Raw genomic sequence first — 24,277 nt, forward strand, 5'->3', positions numbered from 1 at the left:
TATTAATATAAAAAGCAAATGAGAGTAGTTTTAAAGGGTTAGGCATAGAAGCACGATAAAAGCTAGCCTATCCCAAATCCCTGGGAGGTGTTACAGGGCACATTAAATTTCCAAATAGCTTAAATTACTGACACTTTATTTTAAAATTAAATATTAGAAGATACATACACACAAATTTGCCTGACTTCTTAAGCAGAAAAGAGAATTAAAATTATATTGTACATGACAGATTTGAGGATCCCATGATGAACACATGAACATTCACCCTGGAGATTCACTGAAATGTACACAGCAATATTTTCCTGTATTGCTGTTATTTCTATGTCTATCCAGTGTATGGCCCTTTTTCTCTTCTTGACAGTGCCTTTCTTTCCACAGTCGCCCTTCTTTTCCTTTTTGTATTGTTACTTACAAACATATAGTACTGTGATTAAGGGTGCAGGACAGGATTGCCACATTAGGCCAAAAAGCAGAGCGCAACACAACTCCCAAGATGACCATGTAGGCTCTAAGGTCATATTCCAACTCTGCCAAACACAAACTCATTTTCTTCATTTGCAAAATGCAGGTAACAATAGAACCTAAGCATATAGGGTTGTTCTGAGGACTAACTGAGATGAAGTCAATGAAGTATTCAGGTCGGGCGCGGTGGCTCAAGCCTGTAATCCCAGCACTTTGGGAGGCCGAGACGGGCGGATCACGAGGTCAGGAGATCGAGACCATCCTGGCTAACACGGTGAAACACCGTCTCTACTAAAAAATACAAAAATCTAGCCGGGCGAGGTGGCGGGCGCCTGTAGTCCCAGCTACTCAGGAGCCTGAGGCAGGAGAATGGCTAGACCCGGGAGGCGGAGCTTGAGGTGAGCTGAGATCCGGCTCACCTCACTGCACTCCAGCCTGGGTGACAGAGCGAGACTCGGTCTCAAAAAGAAAAAAAAAAAAAAAAATGAAGTATTCAACTGGCACAGAACCTGGCATACACTAAACACTCAATAAATGTTAGCTGTTCTTTTTCCCCCTATGAATGCCTTAAAAATTAAATAGTTTTTTTTTTTTTCTTTTTTTGAGACAGAGTCTCACTCTGTTGCCAGGCTGGAGTGCAGTGGCACAATCTCGGCTTCACCGCAACCTCCATCTCCCGGGATCAAGTGATTCTCCTGCCTCAGCCATCCGAGCAGCTGGGACTATAGGCACACACCACCACGGCCAGCCAATTTTTGTATTTTTCGTAGAGACACCATTTCACCATGTTGGCCAGGATGGTCTCGATCTCTTGACCTCATGATCCACCCACCTCAACCACCCAAAGTGCTGACACTACAAGCATGAGCCACCATAGCAAGGCTTATTTTCTTTTTTTTTTGAAACAGAGTCTCACTCTGTCACCCAGGCTGGAGTGTAGTGGTGTGATCACAGCTCACTGCAGCCTCAACCTCCTGGGCCACCTCATCCTCCCAAGTAGCTGGTGCACACCACCACACCCAGTAATTTTTTTATTTTTTATTTTTTTTAGTATTTTTTTGTAGACACAGGGTTTAGCCATGTTACCCAGGTTTGTATCAAAATCATGGGCTCAAGTGATCTCCCTGCCTTGGCCTCCTTAAGTGCTGGGATTACAGGTGTGAGCCACCACATCTGGCTGCTCAATTTTTTGAAGAATATGCTTGTCCATGTCCATGCTCCTGTGTATGTGTGTGGAGAATGAAGTCTGGGAAAAATACAGGTTGAGCATTCCTAATCTGAAATATTCCAAAATCTGAAACTTTTTGAGAACTGACACGAAGCCAGAAGTGAAAAAAATTCCAAATCTGATCTCATGTGATGGATCACAGTCAAAAGACAGTCAAAATTTTTTTTCAGCCGGGCGCGGTGGCTGTAATCCCAGCACTATGGGAGGCCGATGCGGGCGGATCACGAGGTCAGGAGATGGTGACCATCCTGGCAAACACAGTGAAACCCTGTTTCTACTAAAAATACAAAAAAAATTAGCCTGGCGTGGTGGCAGGCGCTTGTAGTCCCAGCTTCTCGGGAGGCTGAGGCAGGCGAATGGCGTGAACCGGAAGGCGGCGGAGCTTGCAGTGAAGGGAGATCGCGCCACTGCACTCCAACCTGGATGACAGAGCGAGACACCATCTCAAAACAAACAAAAAAAAATTTTTGTTTCACGCACAAAATTAAGAACAGTGCATAAGACCAGGCGCAGTGGTTCATGCCTGTAATCCCAGCACTGTGGGAGGCCAAGGCCAAGTGGATCAACTGAGGTCAGAGTTTGAAACCAGAGTGGCCAACATGGCAAAACCCCATCTCTACTAAAAATACAAAATTAGCTGAGCATGGCGGTGCATGCCCGTAATCCCAGTTACTTGGGAGGCTGAGACAGGAGAATCACTTGAACCTGGGAAGTGGAAGTTGCAGTGAGCTGAGATCGCACCATTGCACTCCAGCCTGAGCAACAAGAGCTAAACTCCGTCTCCAAAAAAAAAAAAAAAAAAAAAAGAACAGTGCATAGAATTACCTTTGGATTATGTTTATAAGGTGTATGTGAAACATAAGTGAATTCTGTGTTTAGACTTCAATCTCATCCCCAAGATATTTCATTATGTATATGCAAATATTCCAAAATCCAAAAAAACCCAAAATTGAAAACATTTTTGATCCCAAGAATTTCCGATATTTAATCTGTACTTCAAAAAGTTAACAGTGTTTCAATGAAGTAACACTTCATCATAACAACTAGGATGGCTAAAAATAAAAAGGCAGTAACAAATATTGGTGAGAATTTGGAGAAACGGGAAGCCTCATACACTGCCAGTGGGTATGTAAGATGGTGCAGGCACTTTGGAAAAGAATTTAGCAGTTTCTTGAAAAGTTAAACATAAATTTATCATGTGGCCCACCAATTCCCTTCCCAGTTTGTCTACCTAGAAGAAATAAAAGTTTATGTCCACACAAAGACTTATACACAAATATTAGTGGCAGTATTATTCATTCAACCCAAATATCCATCAACTGGTAAATGGATAAGCAAAATATAGGATATCTAAACAATGGAATGCTTTTCATCAATAAAAGGAAATGAAGTGTGGATACAAACTTCATGAATGAACCTCAAAAACATACCGAAAGAAACCAGACACTAACGACCACCTGTGTATAACTGCATTTCATGAAATGTCCAGAAAATGCAACTCTAAAGACAGAAAATAGATTACTGAATGCCTGAAGCTAGGGATGACAACAAGGGCACTACGGATCTTATTGAAGTAATGGAAATGTTCTAAAACTGGATTTAATGCTGATGGCTGCGTAATTCAGTAAATTTACCAAAAATCATTCCACTCAAAAAAAGTAACTACTATAGCATGTAAATCATTCATCAGAAAGTTGTTTTTCAAAAAGTTAACAGTGGTTATCTCCAGCTAAGAGTATTACGGTAAAAATTTTTTTCTTTTTTTTTGAGACAGAGTCTTACTTGGTCGCCCAGGCTGGAGTGCAGTGGAGCAATCTCTGCTCACTGCAAGCTGTGCCTCTCGGGTTCACATCATTCTCCTGCCTCAGCCTCCCAAGTAGCTGGGACTACAGGTGCCCATCACCACACCTGGCTCATTTTTTGTATTTTTAGTAGAGACAGGGTTTCACTGTGTCAGCCAGGATGGTCTCAATCTCCTGACCTCATGATCCACCCACCTCGGCCTCCCAAAGTGCTGGGATTACAGGCGTGAGCCACTGCACCCAGCCCCGTATCACAGTAAATTTTTATTGTTGTACTTGCACTTTTGAAAATGATTTGAAGGATTCGTTTATAAAAAATATCAAATTCCCAAACTTACTGGAATTATAAAAGTATACAGACTAAAAGTCATAGAGATTCTCCTCTATATAAAGTACTTGGCCTTCACGATATGTACTTTGCTTATATTTTTATTATTTCATTTCTTAGCGAAGTTCTGACAAATGAGGATTGTTAAACAGCTGATTAAATGAAGCCTCAGTGCACACATTTTTGTTAAGGAAAATTAATAGCCTCACATGGAGTTTCCTAAAGACACTGCCAGTGGTAATATGAAATATTTTAAAGATTTTTTCTTTTTTTTTTTGAGACAGAGTCTCACACTGTTGTCCTGGCTGGAGTGCAGTGGCACCACCTTGGCTCACTGCAACCTCTGCCTTCCAGGTTCAAGCCATTCTCCTGCCTCAGCCTCCTAAGTAGCTGGGATTACAGTCGCCCACCACCACCACGCCCAGCTAACTTTTTGTATTTTTAGTAGAGACGGAGTTTCACTATGTTGGCCAGGCTGGTCTCGAATGCCTGACCTCATGATCCACCCGCCTCAGCCTCCCAAAGTGCTGGGATTACAGGCGTGAGCCACCGCACCCAGTCATTTTAAAGATTTTCAAAGACTTTTCTGAATGAAAAGATAACATAGGTTATATAAACAAATTTAGTTATATCAAGTCTAAGCAAAACAAAATATCAAAAGTAGAACACAAAACTTTTTAAATACTTTTGAATACCTGAGCTCAGACCTTTTAAGCAACTTTTCAAGAGCCTCTACTTATGACACACTAAAGCCTCAGAATAACTGCTTTCTAGATTCATGAAACAATCAGAGACAAGCCAAAGACACGATTGTATTGTGTAAACATACATATAGTAGACTCTATAAGTGGAAAGTTGAATAAAGAAATCAAAATGGGTCTGAAAAGTTAGGATAAAAAGGGAACTTGCATTCATTTCCTAAGGCTGCCTTAACAAATTACAATAAATTTGGTGGCTTAAAACAACAGAAATTTCCTCTCATAGTTCTGGTGGCCCAAAATCTAAAATCAAGGTCGCAGCAGAGCTATGCTACATCCAAAGGCTCCAGAGAAGAATCCCTCCTCCTCCTTACAAGGACACCATTCACTGGATTTAGGGCCCACCTAATAAGGCCCTAAGTTGAGGATCTCAATTTCACCTCAAGGTCTTTCACTAATTACATCCACAAAGTTCCTATTCCAGGAAAAGAACCAGACAAGTGAAAGGCTCATTTCTTTGGTAAAAAACCTCCCTGCAAAAAACCTGACAAGACAGGCTGGGCGTGGTGGCTCACAGCCTGTAATCCCAGCACTTTGGGAGGCCAGGCGGGCAGATCACGAGGTCAGGAGATCGAGACCATCCTGGCTAACACGGTGAAACCCCCGTTTCTACTAAAAATACAAAAAAAAAAAAAAAAATTCAGCCGGGCATGGTGGCGCTACTGGAGAGGCTGAGGCAGGAGAATAGCATGAACTCAGGAGGCGGAGCTTGCAGTGAGCCAGGATAGCGCCACTACATTCCAGCCTGGGTGACAGAGCGTGACTCCGTCTCAAAAAAAAAAAAATCAACAAAACAAAATTGAAATTATTTTGTGTTATTCTCAGTAGAAAATATCCTATCATCAGAAAACTCTATCATTAAAACATTTTAAATACATATAAAAGGCAGGATGAAAATATTTTACTATATAAAAACCTATTTCCCAAAGGCTTTTTCTATCCTAGTGTTCCCCATTGAGGTGAATGCCATCTTCCCCTACCCTGAAGCTCTGGCTACAAGACTGGATGCCATCCCCTCTGTCAACCAACCCATCAGCAAATCCTGTGGATTCCAAAATATATTCTAACTGCACAAAATTATCACTCTTTCCACTACCACCAACCTAGTCTAAGTCCCCATGGTCTCTGGCCACAGTGAGCCTTTAAAAATATAAACATGCTGTCACTAAAATCCCAAATCTGCCCTCCCCGTCCTATCTTTCCCCCCCCTCTCTCCCAGCCACACAAGCCTCCTTGCATCCTGAAACACACCAAGCATACAACCATCTTGCTGTTTCCCCTGTTTCTATTTCATTTAGTCTGAAAGACTAAATCCCTCACTTTTGTCACTTCTCTGCTCAAATGTCATCTCACAGATAGGACTTTCCTGACAACTCTAACTAAATCAGCACTCCCACCCTTTTCCCTTTAACCTTCTGAACTCTTTCTTCTGATGATATAAGGTTGTTACTATCACCCTCACCCTACTAGAATGTGTGTTCTATGAAAGCATGTTTGGTTCACTGCTGTATACCCAGCAATGAAGTAGTACCTGGCACATAAGAGGAGTTCAACAAATACCTGATTGAAATATAAACCTAGTTTGGAATGACAATAACTTACTCAAGTATATTTTTCCCTTTTCAAATATCCTTCCTCCATTATGTGAGGAATATTACGACAAATATTTCCCCAAATGATTTCCCATTCACAATTTTCTCTCTAAGTTAAACCTTAACAGGAGATACAAATGAGTTACCTGCCCCTAGATGGGGTGGGAAAGAAAGCTAGTCAGCAAATAGTCCTCTGATGTCGATATTTCTCCTGCTCCTTATTTCATACTTTCTTCTCCTTCCCACACTATCAACACATCTACTGCTTTCCCCAAACCTGTGTTTACAGAAACGCAGGTTTGTGTACTGGTTTCCCCAAACCTCTTCTGGAAGATGGTCTCACCAGTAGTTAGGGTTATTGTACTTGCCCTTCTTTCCCCAGTGTACCAAAGTAAGTTCCAAGGAACAATATATCCTATGGGAGTTAACTGAGTTAGCAGACAATGAAAAAGGATCACATACATTCAGGAAAATCTTCATTAAACAAAATGTGTCTTTCTTGGAGGACTTTTCAGAATCTTAACTATGTTCATGTGCATTATAAATTTCCCAAATGGAAACAGATTATACACCGTAATCCAAACTTATTTTTTCAACCCAAACTTATTTTCTTCAAAGAGCTTCTCTAAGAACTTGTAGTCTACAACATTTATTTTATTCAACACTATTCTGGAGCAAATGTCCTAAAAACAAATCTGAAATGTGAAAGAAAAGAACAAATGCAAATAGGATCAATCTTTCAGTTATGTCATTAATTATAGTCTTCTACCCATCTCAAAAATTCAGGTAGCTTGGCTTACTGAAAACACTTTTTACTTTAGATATCAAAGAAGGCTTAAACAGAGATTTGTTAATGGATTTAAATTATAATTAAGGTGTTCACTGATGTTTAAAATATTTTAAATTAAGGTGTTCACAGGATATTGTTTGGGGATAAATCATTTTTTCATAAATGGTGAAGAGTGATGAAAATTAACAGTTACCAAAAGTAGCATAAACACAGAGCCCAAAGCATTCAGGTGATATCCCCTCCACCCACATATCTTTTTTATAACACCACCAACAAAAATAAGGGTGGGATTAAAGGGGCAGAAGGAAGCAAGTTCTGAAAAGTTTGAGTCTCAATATTATATTTCTGGATGAAACTATAATTATAGGTAATAGACTCTTATATAAGACAACTAAGTCAACAGGATCACTTTATAATATGAACAATATAAATTCATACCCTGTCTGATGCAAAAATTACTTCCCTAACAATTTTGTCTCCATTATTTTCCCATATACCTCCTGGGAACCCACCCTTGTCACTGCCAGTATATGCCTCCCCTTTCCCTTTAAAACCTTCTTCTGGTCAGCTCTTCACCTCTTCCACTCTCATTTTGTATCAGTGCCAGTTTCCAAACTTGAACTCTTTCATCCTAATATTTGCAGAGTATCTTCATAGATATTCGATGTTAGAAAGCGTAAGTTGAACTAGTCACAATCCTAACATAAAAGAAACTCCTGAAACTTAGAGGCCTTACTGGAGTAAGTGCCAACTGCACCCTCCCTAGCAGATAAACAATGCTACCTTCAAGCCCAATCCCACAACAATCCTAAATTCTTTGAAACTAAAAATAGCTCAGCTGTTGTCTCATCTGCCAGCAGATGGCCAGACTATTTTTAAGTCAGGATTCTCGAGAGCAGGAATGGATCAGGCTAAGCTAGGGCAGCCTAGACTCCCTCTCTCTGCAGAGAGCTGTAGTAGGGCAGGTACCAAAAGAGGGCAACCTGGAGCTGTTCCTGGACCTGTGGCCTTCACATCAGTTTTAACAGTGGGGGGGGGGGGGGGGGGGGGCGGGGATTATTTCTTTTTTAACCATTCTTTACTTCAAAATAAAGTCTGACATAAGAAAATCTGAAAAACGTTTTACATTAACTGTGCGTCCCTTTAAAAGTTTATTTTTCTTTCTGTGAAGATAAAAGTTCCTTGATATAGTGTCTTTGAGAATGGATTCTGTTTTAATGAAGTAAAATCTCCCCTAACCTAGATGCTGTTTCATAAGTGATACTTTTTAGCAAAAAAAGTTTTAAGAATACACGATAAGCTGTAATTTCATGAGTACAGTTTACAGAAAATTCATCTATAATTGGTCATGTTAAAAGGTAGCTGAATTAATTTTGAATGGCAATACTCTGAAATCTACTCACATGCCAATACAATGATTTTCAAACAAAAAAGGATTAAAAGTCTGACATACTATGTATTTTCCTGTTTACTGTCCATCTCCCTTCAGCTGTATGCTCAATAAATATCTGGGGAAAGAAGGAAGATAGACATGTGGGTATTTAGAAGGGTTGTAACACCACCCACAAAATGACCTCTGTATCTCCACCATCCAACACCCACCCACTCACAATCTATAGACACGAGAGGACTAAATCAGGCCTTTTCAGTTTGCTTTCCCATCCTGCTTGATGCCCACACAGATTACCAACAGACCAAAGTGGGCCTGGCCCAGGTCTCAATAGTGAAGTGGAGAAGATAAGTCTCAAATGGTTTTCAAGGACAATATATTTGTGGGCATACCATCTTCCTGCAAGACATACTTTCTGCAAAGACAAAATGAGTTATCCCTCCCAATTTATGTTTAGGTGGTGATGTAGATAGACTGCAAGAGAAGAAACAAAGTTCACCAGGGATTAGCTACCATGAGATTACTGAGATTTTGCTTTGTCGGAGGCTAAATATAACTTTGTGAAATGTGGGGAAAAATGCCTTATACATCTCAAGTAAATAAAGTACTGTGATGCCTAGCCCCTCCCCGGATAGTCACATTCCTCGTAACAAGCGTCTACTGAGTATACAGAAGGGACAAAAAAGTAAAAACTGGCAAAATCTGGAATAGACAACCCTGCTACAGTTGGCACACATATCAAGTAATCCCTACCTCCAGAAATGGCAAGGATCATTTAGAGCCCTACATAGGCCCTCTAAAGATGATGCTCATGAGTGGTAGGGAATACCCAATGCATGAGTTAACAGGACAGTGCAATCACATTCATGGCACATTAGAGGAGATGTGACCATACAATCATTAAGTTCAATACCCTAATTTTACAGAAAACTTAAGGCCCAGGGACTTGCTAAATACAACAATGTAACACAACTGGGATTTAAATATAGGATCTCTGACTCTCATTCCAGTAGGCTCTCCATTAAAATATGCTTATTTATGTTACCATTTTGGAGAAGGAAAATATATACATACACACAACACACTCCATTTCTTCAGTTTGATACTTACAATTTAATGTATTAAAAATATGTTGTAACATGAAAAACCTGAATTACAAAAAATTAAGGCCAGGAGAGGTAGCTCATACCTATAAACCCAGCACTTGGGAGGCCAAGGTGGGAGGATCTCTTGAGCCCAGATTTGGAGACCAACCTGGGCAATATAGAGAGACCGCCATGTCCACCCAAAAAAAAAAAAAATTAGCCAAGTGTGGCGGTGTGCCTGAAGCCCCAATTACCTGGGAGACTGAGGCAGGAGGAATGCCTGATCCTGGGAGCTTGAGGTGGCAGTGAGCCCTGATTGTGCCACTGTGCTTCAGTCTGGGTGACAGAGCAAGCCCCTGTCTCAACAAAAATTTTAAACTTTAATTTGAATCTCTCTAAAGTTCTTTCACCTTCAAGTAATTTATAAACCTACATATAACAATTATTTTAAAAATTCTAAAATCACTTTCTCCCCAGTCCCACCCCAATTTAATTATTCCTTTCAGGATCTAGATATAAATACAGTTTCTGCCACTAGACAACGGTCTTCTCATACACGGGGAACAGTCTTTTGTTACCAACAAAAATAACAAAATGCAAACTTCAAGTTGATGAATAAGGTGAAAAAATAAACTTAAGCCCCTTATACTACACACTCAAATTTTTTAAGATGAAATTTCTTTGACGTTTTCCATATTACCAATTTTAACGATCTAGAGGAAAAAAAACTACGGTATATGACAGCAAATTAAATAGTAGTCTTCTATTTATTTTGATAATTAAAAACTAATTTTAAGTTGTCTTGACTCCTTAACTTTAGCATACTTTAAGTTATTGTGGATTTTCTCCCTTTCAAGAAGGCTTTTTTCCAAAGCCTATTTAGCAAGCTTCCTTTTCTTGCCAATTTGACTTAGTGTATTTCCAGTGCTATAAAGTCTAAGCATTAGGAATGCATCTTTGTGTTAAATGGTCTCTCAAACGATTTCATCTTTGATGGATGCAATAGATCTAACAATGTTCCCCCTTTAACTATTCCTTATCTGCCTAACCTCATAGGTAGGAGGTATTGTTTAGATTTTCCCTGCTGCGGGCTTCATTACACTAGATCTCTTCCATCTGAACTATAAATCACAATTCAAGCTTGAGAGCAGCTGCCACTGTCCAGACATGTGGCTAGTGGGTGTCATTGTCTTTTTCATTTTCCTCATTTCAAACCCTCCCTTCCCTTGTCACCTAAAGCCATTTTATCTAAAGGTTCTTTGCTTCCCTGCTTTCACGCCGCCACCCCCACCCCTTAACCACCGGACTTGTTCTTCCAGGTCAGCCCAGTCAGATACAATATTACTCTATGTTTTTCCTGTGGTGGAGGCGGAGAGATGTCAGAACGGGCTGCACCTCTTGTGAACCCCTTCTCAAGACTGTCAACAAGGAAACAACTTCAGCAGCCTATCTCCCCAAAGTACCTCGCTAAACGAAAAAGTTATTGATAATTATGATATGGAACATTTCCCACGCCCAATCTTGACATACCGGCCCCACCTCAATTTCCAAGCTAATAAACAACAGCTCATCTTGTGCTTCATCACAAAGGGTGGTATCCAGTCCGCACCTCAGGGACCACCAACAAAATCCTCACTCTCAAGTCGATCCCTCGAACCCAGGTGCCCCGCGATCCTATGCCCGGCCGAGTTTCCCGAGCCCAGTTCACCGCCCTTCCTCCTCTACCCTGCCTCTGCCCCACATCCAGCCGAGTTCCTGTCAACTCCAGACAGGGAGCAGAGGGCTCCGCGAGAGCTCCCCGAGGTCAGAAGCGCAGGCCTCGGGCAAGCCCCGGGCGACCCCAGCCCCCCACGGGCGCCCCCCTTGTCCCCCCGCCCCACAACAAGCACCCCATCCCCCGGGCCTCCTCCCCACTCACCTAACGCCACCTCGCAAGCTTTGCGCAGCTGGGAGTGATGCGCCTTCTTCACTTCCTTGTCGGCCAGTATCTTCTCCAGGGCCCGGGTCAGGAACATGTTCTTCGTCTTCTTCCCCTCATACATGGACGCAGAGAAGGAGGCGGCGGCTCGTCCGACCCGCGGCTCCCAGCGGCTGGAGGGGAGGAGGAGGAGAAGAAGGAAGAGAAGAGAGAAAGGAGAGGGGGTGGAGGTGGGGGAGTGGAGGCGTGGAGGGCAGCGGCAGGATCAGGAAGGGGCGGGCGAGCGAGACTAGCCGCGGTGCCGGCAAGGGGCGTCGAGGTCCTCGCCGCGCCCGAGAAGCCGTACCTCGAGGGCCGCGCCCGTCGGGCCTCAGCTTCTCCCGGCCCGGGGGTCGCGTCCCGGCCGCCCCTCTCACTCGTCCCTCCGGTCCTGGCGGCGGTAACAGAGCCCGACCTGGGCGGCTGTCTGCCGGGAACTGAGGGACTAGGTGGCGGCGGCTCTCACCGCGAGAGGAGGGCTACCCTGGCTACTGTGGGGATTAGCACCCGCCGCGGCCGCGAACTGGCCTCCATCACCGCCGACCTGCCCCGGCCGCCATGTTGAGAGGAAACGACGCGTCACGCAGCGGCCGAACGGCTGCAGAGGAGGAAGCGGCAGCGGCGGCGGCGGCGGCACTGCCTGCCCAGAGCTGCCGCGGCGCCGGGAGGCTGGGGGCGGAGGGCGGCGCGGAAGGAACGGGCTGAGCCGCAGCGCTACGGCGGCCCGGCGGGGCCTCCAGCGTTCGCCTGCAGGGCGGCGTGGGGCGTGGCAGGCCTCTGGTGGTGCCGCGCCCAGCACTTCTGGCTCTTGGCTGCGGCCGAGCTGCGGGACCGGAGATCCCCCCCACTAGGCACCCCTGCTCCTGCCGAATGAACAGGACTTCTGGCTACTTTGCATCGGCTTGTCTTACTTTCTGATGGGGGTGCAATCCTTTGCATTCCAGGGTTCACAGGAACACCCGCATCGCCCGTTCTCAGCCACACTGGGTCTCCGCCTGCATCACTGGACTCTAAAATTTCCTCCTTCCCCGGTGCACGGAACTGCTATCCAGGACTGTGCTCTCCGACTACCTCAGGGAGGATTCTGTTTTGGGAAAAGTAAGCCAAAACCTATAAGGGTTCGAAAATGTTTCACTTTTTTCTCTCTCTGTCGGATGAATCGGTCAACTCTAGACTTCAGGTCCCTTCTGAATCGACTCAGTTAAGGTGAATGGTTGTGAATGAGGTCCCGTAGAGCCCTGTGTTTCTGTGCCTTTAATACTAAGATTTAGTCCGGGACATGTAAACAAGTTTAGAATGGAAAAGCTTTAAGTACAAACAGATTAACACACGTGACCATGTGTTTGCATTAGTCTGAGTGTAGAACTCAAATTTCTGCAGTATTTAATTTCTACAGTTTCCTTCTGAACAGAAAAAGAATACCATAAAAATATATGCAAACATTTTATATGGTGATCTAGGGTCACGTCTCCGAGTTCTAAGCTACTGTGGCTCCATCCACACAGGTTCCCTAGTATTTACTATGCATCTGTCACTGTTCATTGCCTAACTGTAGGCTTGTCCTAACGCAACCATCCAAACCTAAGGAAGGAGAAACTTAAGTGACTGTGAACTTAGTGAAGTGACCGGATTTGGGAAGGCTAAAACCCAGAGGAAATAAAATGGAAAACTTGAAGGTGACAAATTAAAGTGGAAAAATAGATTAATTTTTTTAAACTTTATTGTCCTGAGAAACAAATCTATAAATTAATTAATTTTATTTTAGAGACTATCTCTAGATTACTGGAAATAAAGGATTCATTATACTCTTAGATCAGGTATAATACTGATTTCTGTGTATACGTTAATAAACTTTTTTAGAACAAGTTCTATTTTATTTTTTTCTTCCCTTCTTTCACAGGTGGTGATCCATTTCTAATTCATCTTTGTTTCTTCATAATGGAGTGTTGTGCCAGGTACTGTTGAGGGTACTAGCTGATCACCAAACCCATTTACTCTCTTTCTTAGTATAGAATTGCATTGTCCAGCCTCACTTGAAGTTAGGTGTAGCCATCCAGGCTTAATCTATTGTTAAAAAAACAAGAAACTCCCACAATCTTTAATGCTCTTTCCCTTCTTTCTTTTTTTCTTTTGGTAGAAACGGCATCTCACCATGTTGAACTCCTGGCCTCAAGCGATCCTCCATGCCTCAGCCTCCCAGTGCTGAGATTAGAGGCATAAGCCACCATGCCCAGCCTCTCTTTTCCCTTCTATGGCCACATGCTGAAGATGGCAGAACCACAAGTTAGGAGTCTTAGTTCCTGAATTGGAACTCTTGGAGAAGAACCATCTACACATTAGGAATACCTATTTTGGACTTTACATGAACGAAGCAGACTCTTCAGTTACGTTTAGCAGTCAGCTTTATCGTAACAACATACTTGGGATTCATTGATGAACAAGACAAGCTGGCACCTGTAGTCCCAGCACTTTGGGAGGCTAAGGCAAGAGAATGACTTGAGGCCAGGAGTTCCAGATGAAACTGGGCAACATAGCAAGACGCTGTCTCTACAAACAATAGAGAAAAATTAGCCAGGCACGGTGGCATCCACCTGTAGTTGCAGCTGCTCAGGAGACTGAGGTGGAAGGATCGCTTGAGCTCAGGAGTTCAAGGCTGCAGTGAACAATGAGATGATAGTGCCACAGCATTCATAATCATCTCATCTGCTTGCTTTGCTTGTTGATTGGTTGCATGTTTCTCTTATAAGTGCAGGGACCTCATCTCTGTCTATTCACTTCTATGTGCCATCATCTATTATATTGCTGGCATACAGAAGGCATTTGCTATAAACTTACAGAAACTTGGATAAATGAAAGGCACCAGGCTAAGACAAGCATGATACCTGCCCTATTGAACCTTACGGTGTAGAGCAGGGAAAAGATATTGTCAGTAGTGAATATACAATTACAAATCTGTTAAGTATGATTAAAGAATAGAGTGCTGTGAGGGAATCTACTTTGGATTATAGATTCACGGGTGGCTTCCCTGAAGAAGTAACATTTAAATTGAGACCTGAGAGAAGAGTAGACATTAATCAAACTAAGTCATGAAGAACTTTCCAGGCAAAGTCTCTTGGGGTAGGGGGAAGCTTGGCAAGTTTTAGGAAACAAACAAGGCAGTGTGGCTGAGAGTTAGGATCAAGGGGAATGGTGCCAGTCAGGATGAAGAGGGAGCTAGGAACCAGATCATTCAGAATCTTGTAGGCCATGTTAGGGGGTTGCAGTTTCATCCTAATAGCAATGGAAATTCATTGAAAGGTTTTAAAAGTGGGGGATAAAGTGATCCAATTGGTGATTTAAAAATAATCCCTCTGTTACATGGAGAATGGATTGGAGGGGACAAGTGAGGATGTGGCAAAACATTAAGGAATTTATTACAACAGTGGAGGATGGCTTGGTCAGGTCCAGGGCCACCAAGCCAGGTTGTGGAGACCACGCCCTGCACAAGGGAGCAAGTGTGGCTGAAATCCAGCCCCACTATCTGCCCAAAAGAAGAGGCTTCTTTCTCTAATTTGCATAAAGGTTAGCCCAGAAATGACAGTGGTGCCATGGAGATGGAGCAAAGTAGACAGATTGGGATATATTTTGGTGGCAGAATAAATAGGACTTAGTTAACTGGAGTGCAGGTTAGAGGGAGAAAGAGGTCACAAATGAATACCAGGTTTCTGCTGGGAACCAGTGAACAGTTGGAAATGCCATTTGTAGAGATAGGCTAGACAGAAGATTTGAAGGTAAAGTGCAGTTGTCAGTTTCAGAAGAATAAACTCCTCTGAGATATGACCTAACCCTCCCAGAAGGAATGATTTGCATCTTCGTTTGAGAGGACAACTCATCCTCTTGCCTTGCTGGGCTTACCCAAAAGGTGGTGGTGCTTGAGGGTGGAGTGGAGTAGGAGTAGTCTTAGGGGATGGGCACTCCTATCCACTTGAAACTCAAGATATTAACTCAGACCTGTAGCAAAAATAGAGTAAGACTCTATAATAAAGCTGATGCTCTTGGATATTTTGTTTTTTTTGAGACAAGGTCTGGCTCTGTCACCCAGCCTGGAGTGCAGTGGCGCGATCTCAGCTCACTGCAACCTCCGCCTCCCAGGTTCACACCATTTTCCTGCCTCAGCCTCTCGAGTAGCTGGACTACAGGCGTCTGCCACCACGCCCGGCTTACTTTTTGTAATTTTAGTAGAAACGGGGTTTCACCGTGTTCGCCAGGATGGTCTCTATCTCCTGACCTTGTGATCCGCCCGCCTCGGCCTCTCAAAGTGCTGGGATTACAGGCGAGAGCCACCACGCCTGGCCTGTTTTCAATCTTTTATTGACAGGTACACAGGGAGTGGCAATGGAGATTTTTACATAAAATTGTGAGTACAGGCCAGGCATGGTGGCTCATTCCTGTAAACCCAGCACTTTGGGAGGCTAAGGCAGGTGGATCACCTGAGGTCAGGAGTTCGAGACCAGCCTGGCCAACATGGTGAAACCCCCGTCTCTAATAAAAATACAAAATTAGGCAGGCATGGTGGCGGGTGCCTGTAATCCCAGCTACTCAGGAGGCTGCGGTAGGAGAATTGCTTGAACCCGGGAGGCAGAGGTTGCAGTGAGCCAAGATCACGTTGCTGCACTCCAGCTGGAGCAACAGAGTGAGACTCGGTCTCAATTAAAAAAAAAAAAAGAAAGAAAAGAAATTATGAGTACATTCCCCTGTATATATGGTTCTTTTACTTTTTATTATTATTGTTGTTTGGTGCTAATACAGCTATTTAAATAAATCCAATCTCAGTATTCACTTGTACTTGGCTCCTTGCAGTTTTTGAAACATCCAAATTTTATCTCTGAATTTCTAAAATATCTATCCTCTAAATTTTGAAATATATTTTTCCTTTGTTTGTTTTGTTTTATTTGTTGTTTCTTGTGTTTTTTTTTTTTTTTTTTTTGAGACGGAGTCTCACTTCGTTGCCTGGGTTGGAGTACAGTGGAGCAATCTTGGCTCACTGCAGCCTCCGCCTCTGGAGTTCAAGCAGTTCTCCTGCCTCAGCCTCCTGAGTAGCTGGGATTACAGGCGCCCACCACTAAACCCAGCTGTATATTTTTCTTATACATAATTGCTTTCCTGAGTCCATTTTGCCTCTCAGTTTGCACTCTCACCTTCCTATCACCTAATTCCCCCTCATCATTTTCCCTTCCATCTGTTAGTTTGCCATGTACTGGCTGCTTTGGCTTTTCTTCTTGGATAATTTTCCCACTTGTTTCCAAAGAGTCAAATAATATCAAGCAATAAAAGACTTTGATCTGGGTTTTAGCATCTTTGTTGGTGTGCTTTATCATAGTCCTTTTAAATATAGATATACATTCAGTGGAACACAAAGATTAAAATCTGAGTAAAATTTTAATTAATGTGGAGCATATTTGATTGATATTAAAAGCCAATATTAGTTAATATAAAAAATATCATGTTTAATTGACTAAAAAAAACTATATGATGCCTCCAGTAGTCTTTCTCACATAATCTCAGAATTCTGTTAATTTTTAAAACATTCCATAATCTGACTCCTGACATTAGTAGAGGTGGAAAAAAAAACTATTTTCCCTCTACCTGTATTAAGTTAGTTCATTGACTGGGGCTCTGCAAATTAGATGAACAAAAGACAGATTAATAAAAGCAAAGATTTATTAACCTCCGCGTGACACAGTTATGGGAGTTCTCGGTGATGAGTAACTCAAAAGTGTAGTGGTTAGAACTTGTTCTTACACAGCTTCTTAACAAAATAATAAATTTTTAGAAAAATCCTACAAAGGAAAGGACTTTGAATTTCTAGCATAGCAAATTTGGGAAGGTAAATATATGAGAGAACTAGCAGAAGATGAAAGCTAGGTAATAAAATTTGTTATGTATTATTGAATCCTAAGGGTCCATAGGTGTCTCCAGTGATTAACTTCTGTCCTTCCTGGTAAAGGGGTAGGGGTGTGGGAGTGGATGGGGAGGAGACACCTTTACAAAGCCAGGATTACAGTTTGGCAAGTCTAGCTCCAGAACCCATATTCTAAATAACTATGTCACCCCTGTAACAGTTTAGTTTGTTTTTTATGGTAATGCCCCAGTCCCTCTTCCTCAGTTATACACATGTAGGCATTCATGTTCCAGCGCATTCCCTTCTCCAAATCACCCTCTACCTTTTATCCCCATGCAACGTACTCATATAAACACCAAGTTCATTCACACCTGTGTGCCTTTGTTCGTCTTTCAAATGATCCAGCGTGCTCACTGCCACCTTTCTTTTATTTGTTCTCCCCAAAGGCTTCCCAACCTTCAAAGTCTCTTTGAAATTCCATCCTCTCCTAAATGTTCTTTCTTCTACCTGCGTTAACACCATTCTCTCCCTTCTATGTCTTACAGCATTATCTACCTCACACTTTATGCCTAACTGTCCCCAGTAGTGTTTAATTCTCTACTTTTAAGTTTTTGAAGACTAGACATACACAAAAAGATGAGGCAGCCAACTTAGCAAAAGATGAGAAACATTGATTAAACAGAAACAATCAGTTTTGCTGAAACCACAATAATGGCATGACTAATGGAAGAAAGGCCATCTCCAGAATAAATCATCTGCTTTCTTGCTTTTCATGTGAGCTAACTTGATATTCCACTCTCACTAGTGTGCTTGTTTTTACCTCATTTATTAAGATAATAAATGGATATAATGTATCCTTAGCCAGGCACAGTGGCTCATTCCTATAATCGCAGCACTTTGGGAGGCCGAGGCGAGCAGATCACCTGAGTTCAGGAGTTTGAGACCGACGTGGCCAACGTGGTGAAACCCGGTCTCTATTAAAAAAAAAAAAAAAAATCAGCAGGGCGTGATGGCTCATGCCTGTAATCCCAGCCACTTAGAAGGCTGAGGCAGGAGAATTGCTTGAACTTGGGAGGCGAAGGTTGCAGTGAGGCGAAATTGCACCACTGCACTCCAGCCTGGGTGACAAGAGTGAAACTCAGTCTCCAAAAAAATAAAAAAGGATATAGTGTATCTTTAAACTGGGCAATTCTACTTGTTGTCCTGCAGGTAAGGTATCAAGACATTGGACAGGGCAGACAGAGGGATAACATGGTGTATTAAATAATTTGATTTAGAAAGAAAAGAAAGCAAATTTTTATAGAACAAGAGACTATAAGGTGGTATTTGATAAAGAGAACATTCCAAAAAGTTAGAATGTGGTTGCAAAAATAAATAAATAAATACAAATCTAGAGCCATATGGCTTTCTAAGAATTTAAAACCATCCAATGCTAATCTTTTACAGAATAATAAAATTGAAAGCATAAACTCTTAAATTTTCCTAGAATGTTTGATTTCACAATTCTCTAGCATGATGAAAGGTACTTACTTTCAATCTATAGCACTATACTCTACTTTTCTCTACACCATTGTAATTTTTCCTGGAAAGTCACACCAATGATAGCTACTACTTATTGGATATTTACTTTGTATGAAGCTCTTGACAAGCATTAAGTCAATCCTCAATCCACAACTCAGTGATATATATATATGTCATATGTTTATGATATATATATAAAAATATATATATATTTTTTTATAGTTGAGAAGGAGAAAAGTTCAACAAGTTAATTGTCCAAAGTTACAGTGTGGCAGAACCAAATACAAATCTAAGTTTCTCATTTGCCAAAATCCATGGATGCTCTTTTTTTTTTTTTTTTTTTTTTGAGACAGAGTCTGGCTCTGCCGCCCAGGCTGCAGTGCAGTGGCCGGATCTCAGCTCACTGCAAGCTCCGCCTCCCGGGTTCACGCCATTCTTCTGCCTCAGCCTCCAGAGCAGCTGGGACTACAGGTGCCCGCCACCTCGCCTGGCTAGTTTTTTTGTATTTTTTAGTAGAGACGGGGTTTCACCGGGTTAGCCAGGATGGTCTCGATCTCCTGACCTCGTGATCCGCCCGCCTCGGCCTCCCAAAGTGCTGGGATTACAGGCTTGAGCCACCGCGCCCGGCCCATGGATGCTCTTAACCATTGTTTCATCCTATTTCTTTCTTAGTCACGTATTTCTAAATATCCATTTAAGATGACTTCTCACCAGTATTGTGCCATAATGATTTTAAGGCAGGACCACATTATCTCTTTCTTTTGAAACTACCTTCAACAGCTAGTACACTGAAATGAATTTTAAGTATTAATGAATAAGTGGACATTAACCTTTCTAATGAGGTCAGGTTTTCCAAAAAATTTTTAATGGGAATTTTTTATTAAAAGCCTGCCTTTTAAAGAAATTGAATTTTTAGTTTAGTTTAAAACTTGGAAAAAGAAATTTCCAAGCCCAAATGGTTTCATTACTGAATTCTATCAAACATTTAGAGAAGAAATAACACCATCTCTTTCAGAAAAAAGAGAACACTTTTCAGCTTATTGTATGAGGCCAGCAAAATCAAATAAAAACAGGACAGAACTACAGATTCATATCCTTCCTGAACATAGATGCAAAGGTCCTCAACAAAATATTAGCAAATAAAAATCAGCAAAATGTTAAAAGAGTAATACACTACAACCAATAGGAGGTTCATGCTGGGAATGCTAGCTGGGTCACTATTAGAAAAGCAAGTAAGGGGCTGGGCATAGTGGCTCATGCCTGTAATCCCAGCACTTTGGGAGCTGAGGCAGGAGGATCAAGGTAAAGAGATCAAGACCATCAACATGGTGAAACCCTGTCTCTACTAAAAATATAAAAATTAGCTGGGCGTGGTGGCACGCACCTGTAGTCCCAGCTACTCAGGAGGCTGAGGCAGGAGAATCACTTGAACCCGGGAAGCAGAGGTTACAGTAAGCCGTGATCACGCCACTGCACCCTAGCCTAGCGAGAGAGCAAGTCTCTGTCTCAAAAAAAAAAAAAAAAAAAAAAGAAAAGAAAAAGGAAAAGCAAGTAAGGTTATTGACCACACTAGCAGACTAAAAGAAAAACTACCTGGGCCTGGCGCGATGGCTTACACCTGTAATCCCAGCACTTTGGGAAGCCAAGGCAGGTAGATCACAAGGTCAGGAGTTCGAGACCAGCCTGACCAACAGGGTGAAACCCTGTCTGCTAAAAACACAAAATTAGCCGGGCATGGTGGCACATGCCTGTAATCCCAGCTACTCAGGAGGTTGAGGCAAGAGAATCACTTGAACCAAGGAGGGCGAGGTTGCAGTGAGCTGAGATCACACCACTGCTGTGACAGAGCGAGATTCTGTCTCAAAAAATAAAAATAAAAACTACCTGATAACATCATTTGATGCAGAATAAGCATTTAATAAAATTCAGCATCCACTTATGCTGAAAACTCTCAGCAAACATACTCAACCTGATAAAGAATATCTTAAAAAAGACCAACTACAAGCAACATTATACTTAATGGCAAAAACTTGAATGCCGTGAATGGAAAGAAGGCAAGGATGTTTACTCTCAAGACTCCTATTCAACAGTATACTGGAAGTCCTAACCAGTATAATTAGGCAAGGAAAAGAAAAGACACACAGGCTAGAATGGAAGAAACAAACTGTCCTTACTCAGTCAGCATAATTGTATATGTAGGAACCTACAAAAAAAAAAAAAACCTCCTAGAACTTACAATTGAGTTTAACAACTTCACAGGATATGAAGTCAGTGAATGAAAATGAATTCTATTTTTTTTTTATTATCATTATACTTTAAGTTCTACGGTACATGTGCACAACGTGCAGGTTTGATACATAGGTATACATGTGCCATGTTGGTTTGCTGTACCCATCAACTCATCATTTACATCAGGTATATCTCCTAATGCTATCCCTCCCCCAGCCCCCACCCCCCGACAGGCCCTGGTGTGTGATGTTCCCCACCATGTGTCCAACTGATCTCATTGTTCAATTCCCACCTATGAGTGAGAACATGCAATGTTTGGTTTTCTGTCCTTGTGATAGTTTGCTGAGAATGATGGTTTCCAGCTTCATCCATGTTCCTACAAAGGACATGAACTCATACTTTGTTATGGCTACATAGTATTCCACGATGCATATGTGCCACATTTTCTTAATCCAGTCTATCATTGATAGATATCTGGGTTGGTTCCAAGTCTTTGCTATTGTGAACAGTGCCGCAATAAACATACATGTGCATGTGTCTTTATAGTAGCATGATTTATAATCCTTTGGGTATATACCCAGTAATGGGATGGCTGGGTCAAATGGTAATTCTAGTTCTAGATCCTTGAGGAATCGCCACACTGGCTTCCACAATGATTGAACTAATTTACACTCCCACCAACAGTGTAAAAGTGTTCCTATTTCTCCACATCCTCTCCAGCACCTATTGTTTCCTGACTGTTTAATGATTGCCATTCTAACTGATGTGAGATGGTATCTCATTGTGGTTTTGATTTGTATTTCTCTGATGACCAGTGATAATGAGCATTTTTTCATTTGTCTGTTGGCTGCATAGATGTCTTCTTTTGAGAAGTGTCTGTTTATATCCTTTGCCCACTTTTTGATGGGATCGTTTGTTTTTTTCTTGTAAATTTGTTTGAGTTCTTAGTAGATTCTGGCTATTAACCCTTTGTCAGATGGGTAGATTGCAAAAATTTTCTTCCATTCTGTAGGTTGCCTGTTCACTCCGATGGTAGTTTCTTTTGCTGTGCAGAAGCTCTTTAGTCTAAGTAGATCCCATTTGTCTATTTTGGCTTTTGCTGCCATTGCTTTTGGTGTTATAGTCATGAAGTCCTTGCCCATGCCTATGTCCTCAATGGTATTGCCTAGGTTTTCTCCTAGGGTTTTTATGGTTTTAGGTCTAACATTTAAGTCTTTAATCCATCTTGAATTAATTTTTGTATAAGGTGTAAGGAAGAGATTGATCCAGTTTCAGCTTTCTACATATGGCTAGTCAGTTTTCCCAGCACCATTTATTAAATAGGGAATCCCTTCCTCATTTCTTGTTTTTGTCAGGTTTGTCAAAGATCAGATGGTTGTAGATGTCTGGTGTTGTTTCTGAGGCCTCTGTTCTCTTCTATCGGTCTATATCTCTGTTTTGGTACCAGTACCATGCTGTTTTGGTTACTGTAGCCTTGTGGTATAGTTTGAAGTCAGGTAGCGTGATGCCTCCAGCTTTGTTCTTTTTGCTTAGGATTGTCTTAGCAATGCTGGCTCTTTTTGGTTTCATATGAACTTTAAAGTAGTTTTTTCCAGTTCTGTGAAGAAAGTCATTAGTAGCTTGATGAGGATGGCATTGAACCTATAAATTACTTTGGGCAGTATGGTCATTTTCACGATATTGATTCTTACTATCCATGAGCATGGAATATTCTTCCATTTGTTTGCATCCTCTTTTATTTTGTTGAGCAGTGGTTTGTAGTTCTCCTTGAAGAGGTCCTTCACATCCCTTGTAAGTTAGAGTCCTAGGTATTTTATTATCTTTGTAGCAGTTGTGAATGGGAGTTCACTCATGATTTGGATCTCTGTTTGTCTGTTAATGGTGTATAGGAATGCTGGTGATTTTTGCACATTGATTTTGTATCCTGAGACTTTGCCAAAGTTGCTTATCAGCTTAAGGAGATTTTGGGCCGAGACGATGAGGTTTTCTAAATATACAATCATGTTATCTGCAAACAGGGACAATTTGACTTCCTTATTTCCTAATTGAATAGCTTTTATTTCTTTCTCTTGCATGACTGCCCTGGCCAGAACTTCCAACACTATGTCAAATAGGAGTGGTGAGACAGGGCATCCTTGTCTTGTGCCAGTTTTCAAAGGGAATGCTTCCAGTTTTTGCCCATTCAGTATGATACTGGCTGTGGGTTTGTCATAAATAACTCTTATTATTTTGAGATACGTTCCATCAATACCTAGTTTATTGAGAGTTTTTAGCATGGACGGCTGTGGAATTTTGTTGAAGGCCTTTTCTGCGTCTCTTGAGATAATCATGTGGTTTTTGTCTTTGGTTCTATTTATATGCTGGATTATGTTTATTGATTTGTGTGTGTTGAACCAGCCTTGCATCCCAGGGATGAAGCTGACTTGATCGTGGTGGATAAGTTTTTGATGTGCTGCTGGATTCAGTTTGCCAGTATTTTATTAAGGATTTTCACATCAATGTTCATCAGGGATATTGGTCTAAAAATTCTCTTTTTTTGTTGTGTCTTTGCCAGGCTTTGGTATTAGGATGATGTTGGCCTCATAAAATGAGTTAGGGAGGATTCCCTCTTTTTCTATTGATTGGAATAGTTTCAGAAGGAATGGTACCAGCTCCTCTTTGTACCTCTGGTAGAATTTGGATGTGAATCCTTCTGGTCCTGGATTGTTTTCGTTGCTAGGCTATTAATTATTGCCTCAATTTCAGAGCCTGTTCTTGGTCTATTCAGAGATTCAACTTCTTCCTGATTTAGTCTTGGGAAGTTGTATGTGTCCAGGAATTTATCCATTTCTTCTAGATTTTCTAGTTTATTTGCATAGAGGTGTTTGTAGTATTCTTTGGTGGTAGTTTGTATTTCTGTGGGATTGGTGGTGATATCCCCTTTATCATTTTTTATTGTGTCTATTTGATTCTTCTCTCTTTTCTTCTTTATTAGTCTTGCTAGTAGTCTATCAATTTTGTTGAGCTTTTCAAAAAACCAGCTCCTGGATTCATTGATTTTTTGAAGAGTTTTTGTATCTCTATCTCTTTCAGTTCTGCTCTGATCTTAGTTATTTCTTGCCTTCTGCTAGCTTTTGAATTTGTTTGCTCTTGGTTCTCTAGTTCTTTTAATTGTGATGTTAGGGTGTCGATTTTAGATCTTTCCTGCTTTCTCTCGTGGGCATTTAGTGCTATAAATTTCCATCTACACAATGCTTTAAATGTGTCCCAGAGAT

At 41.7% G+C, this 24,277-nt stretch overlaps 1 protein-coding gene and 1 long non-coding RNA gene across 7 annotated transcripts in view; one reads left to right on the plus strand and one right to left on the minus strand.

The window, feature by feature from the left end:
- ARFGEF1 (ARF guanine nucleotide exchange factor 1) overlaps positions 1 to 12,046 on the minus strand; it is a 146,718-nt gene extending 134,672 nt beyond the window's left edge. For 3 of the 6 annotated variants that reach the window (XM_073018135.1, XM_073018134.1, XM_038000423.2), the window contains exons 1-2: positions 11,700 to 12,046; positions 11,354 to 11,526 (exon numbers count right to left, since the gene is read on the minus strand). In XM_073018135.1, the coding sequence (XP_072874236.1) occupies positions 11,354 to 11,477 (124 nt within the window). In that variant the 5' untranslated portion in view covers positions 11,478 to 11,526; positions 11,700 to 12,046. Of the gene's footprint in view, positions 1 to 11,353 lie in introns of all 6 variants that reach the window. The other 3 variants (XM_073018136.1, XM_073018133.1, XM_073018137.1) reach the window with 2 other exon arrangements.
- Positions 12,047 to 12,103: 57 nt separating this feature from the next.
- LOC140712208 (uncharacterized) lies at positions 12,104 to 16,723 on the plus strand. Its single transcript, XR_012093706.1, has 3 exons — positions 12,104 to 12,490; positions 13,293 to 13,347; positions 13,530 to 16,723. It is a non-coding gene; the product is annotated as an uncharacterized lncRNA (long non-coding RNA).
- The last annotated feature ends 7,554 nt before the right edge of the window (positions 16,724 to 24,277 follow it).

This window comes from Chlorocebus sabaeus, chromosome 8 (assembly GCF_047675955.1).
Source record: "Chlorocebus sabaeus isolate Y175 chromosome 8, mChlSab1.0.hap1, whole genome shotgun sequence".
In the NCBI taxonomy this organism is placed as follows: Eukaryota; Metazoa; Chordata; class Mammalia; order Primates; family Cercopithecidae; genus Chlorocebus; species Chlorocebus sabaeus.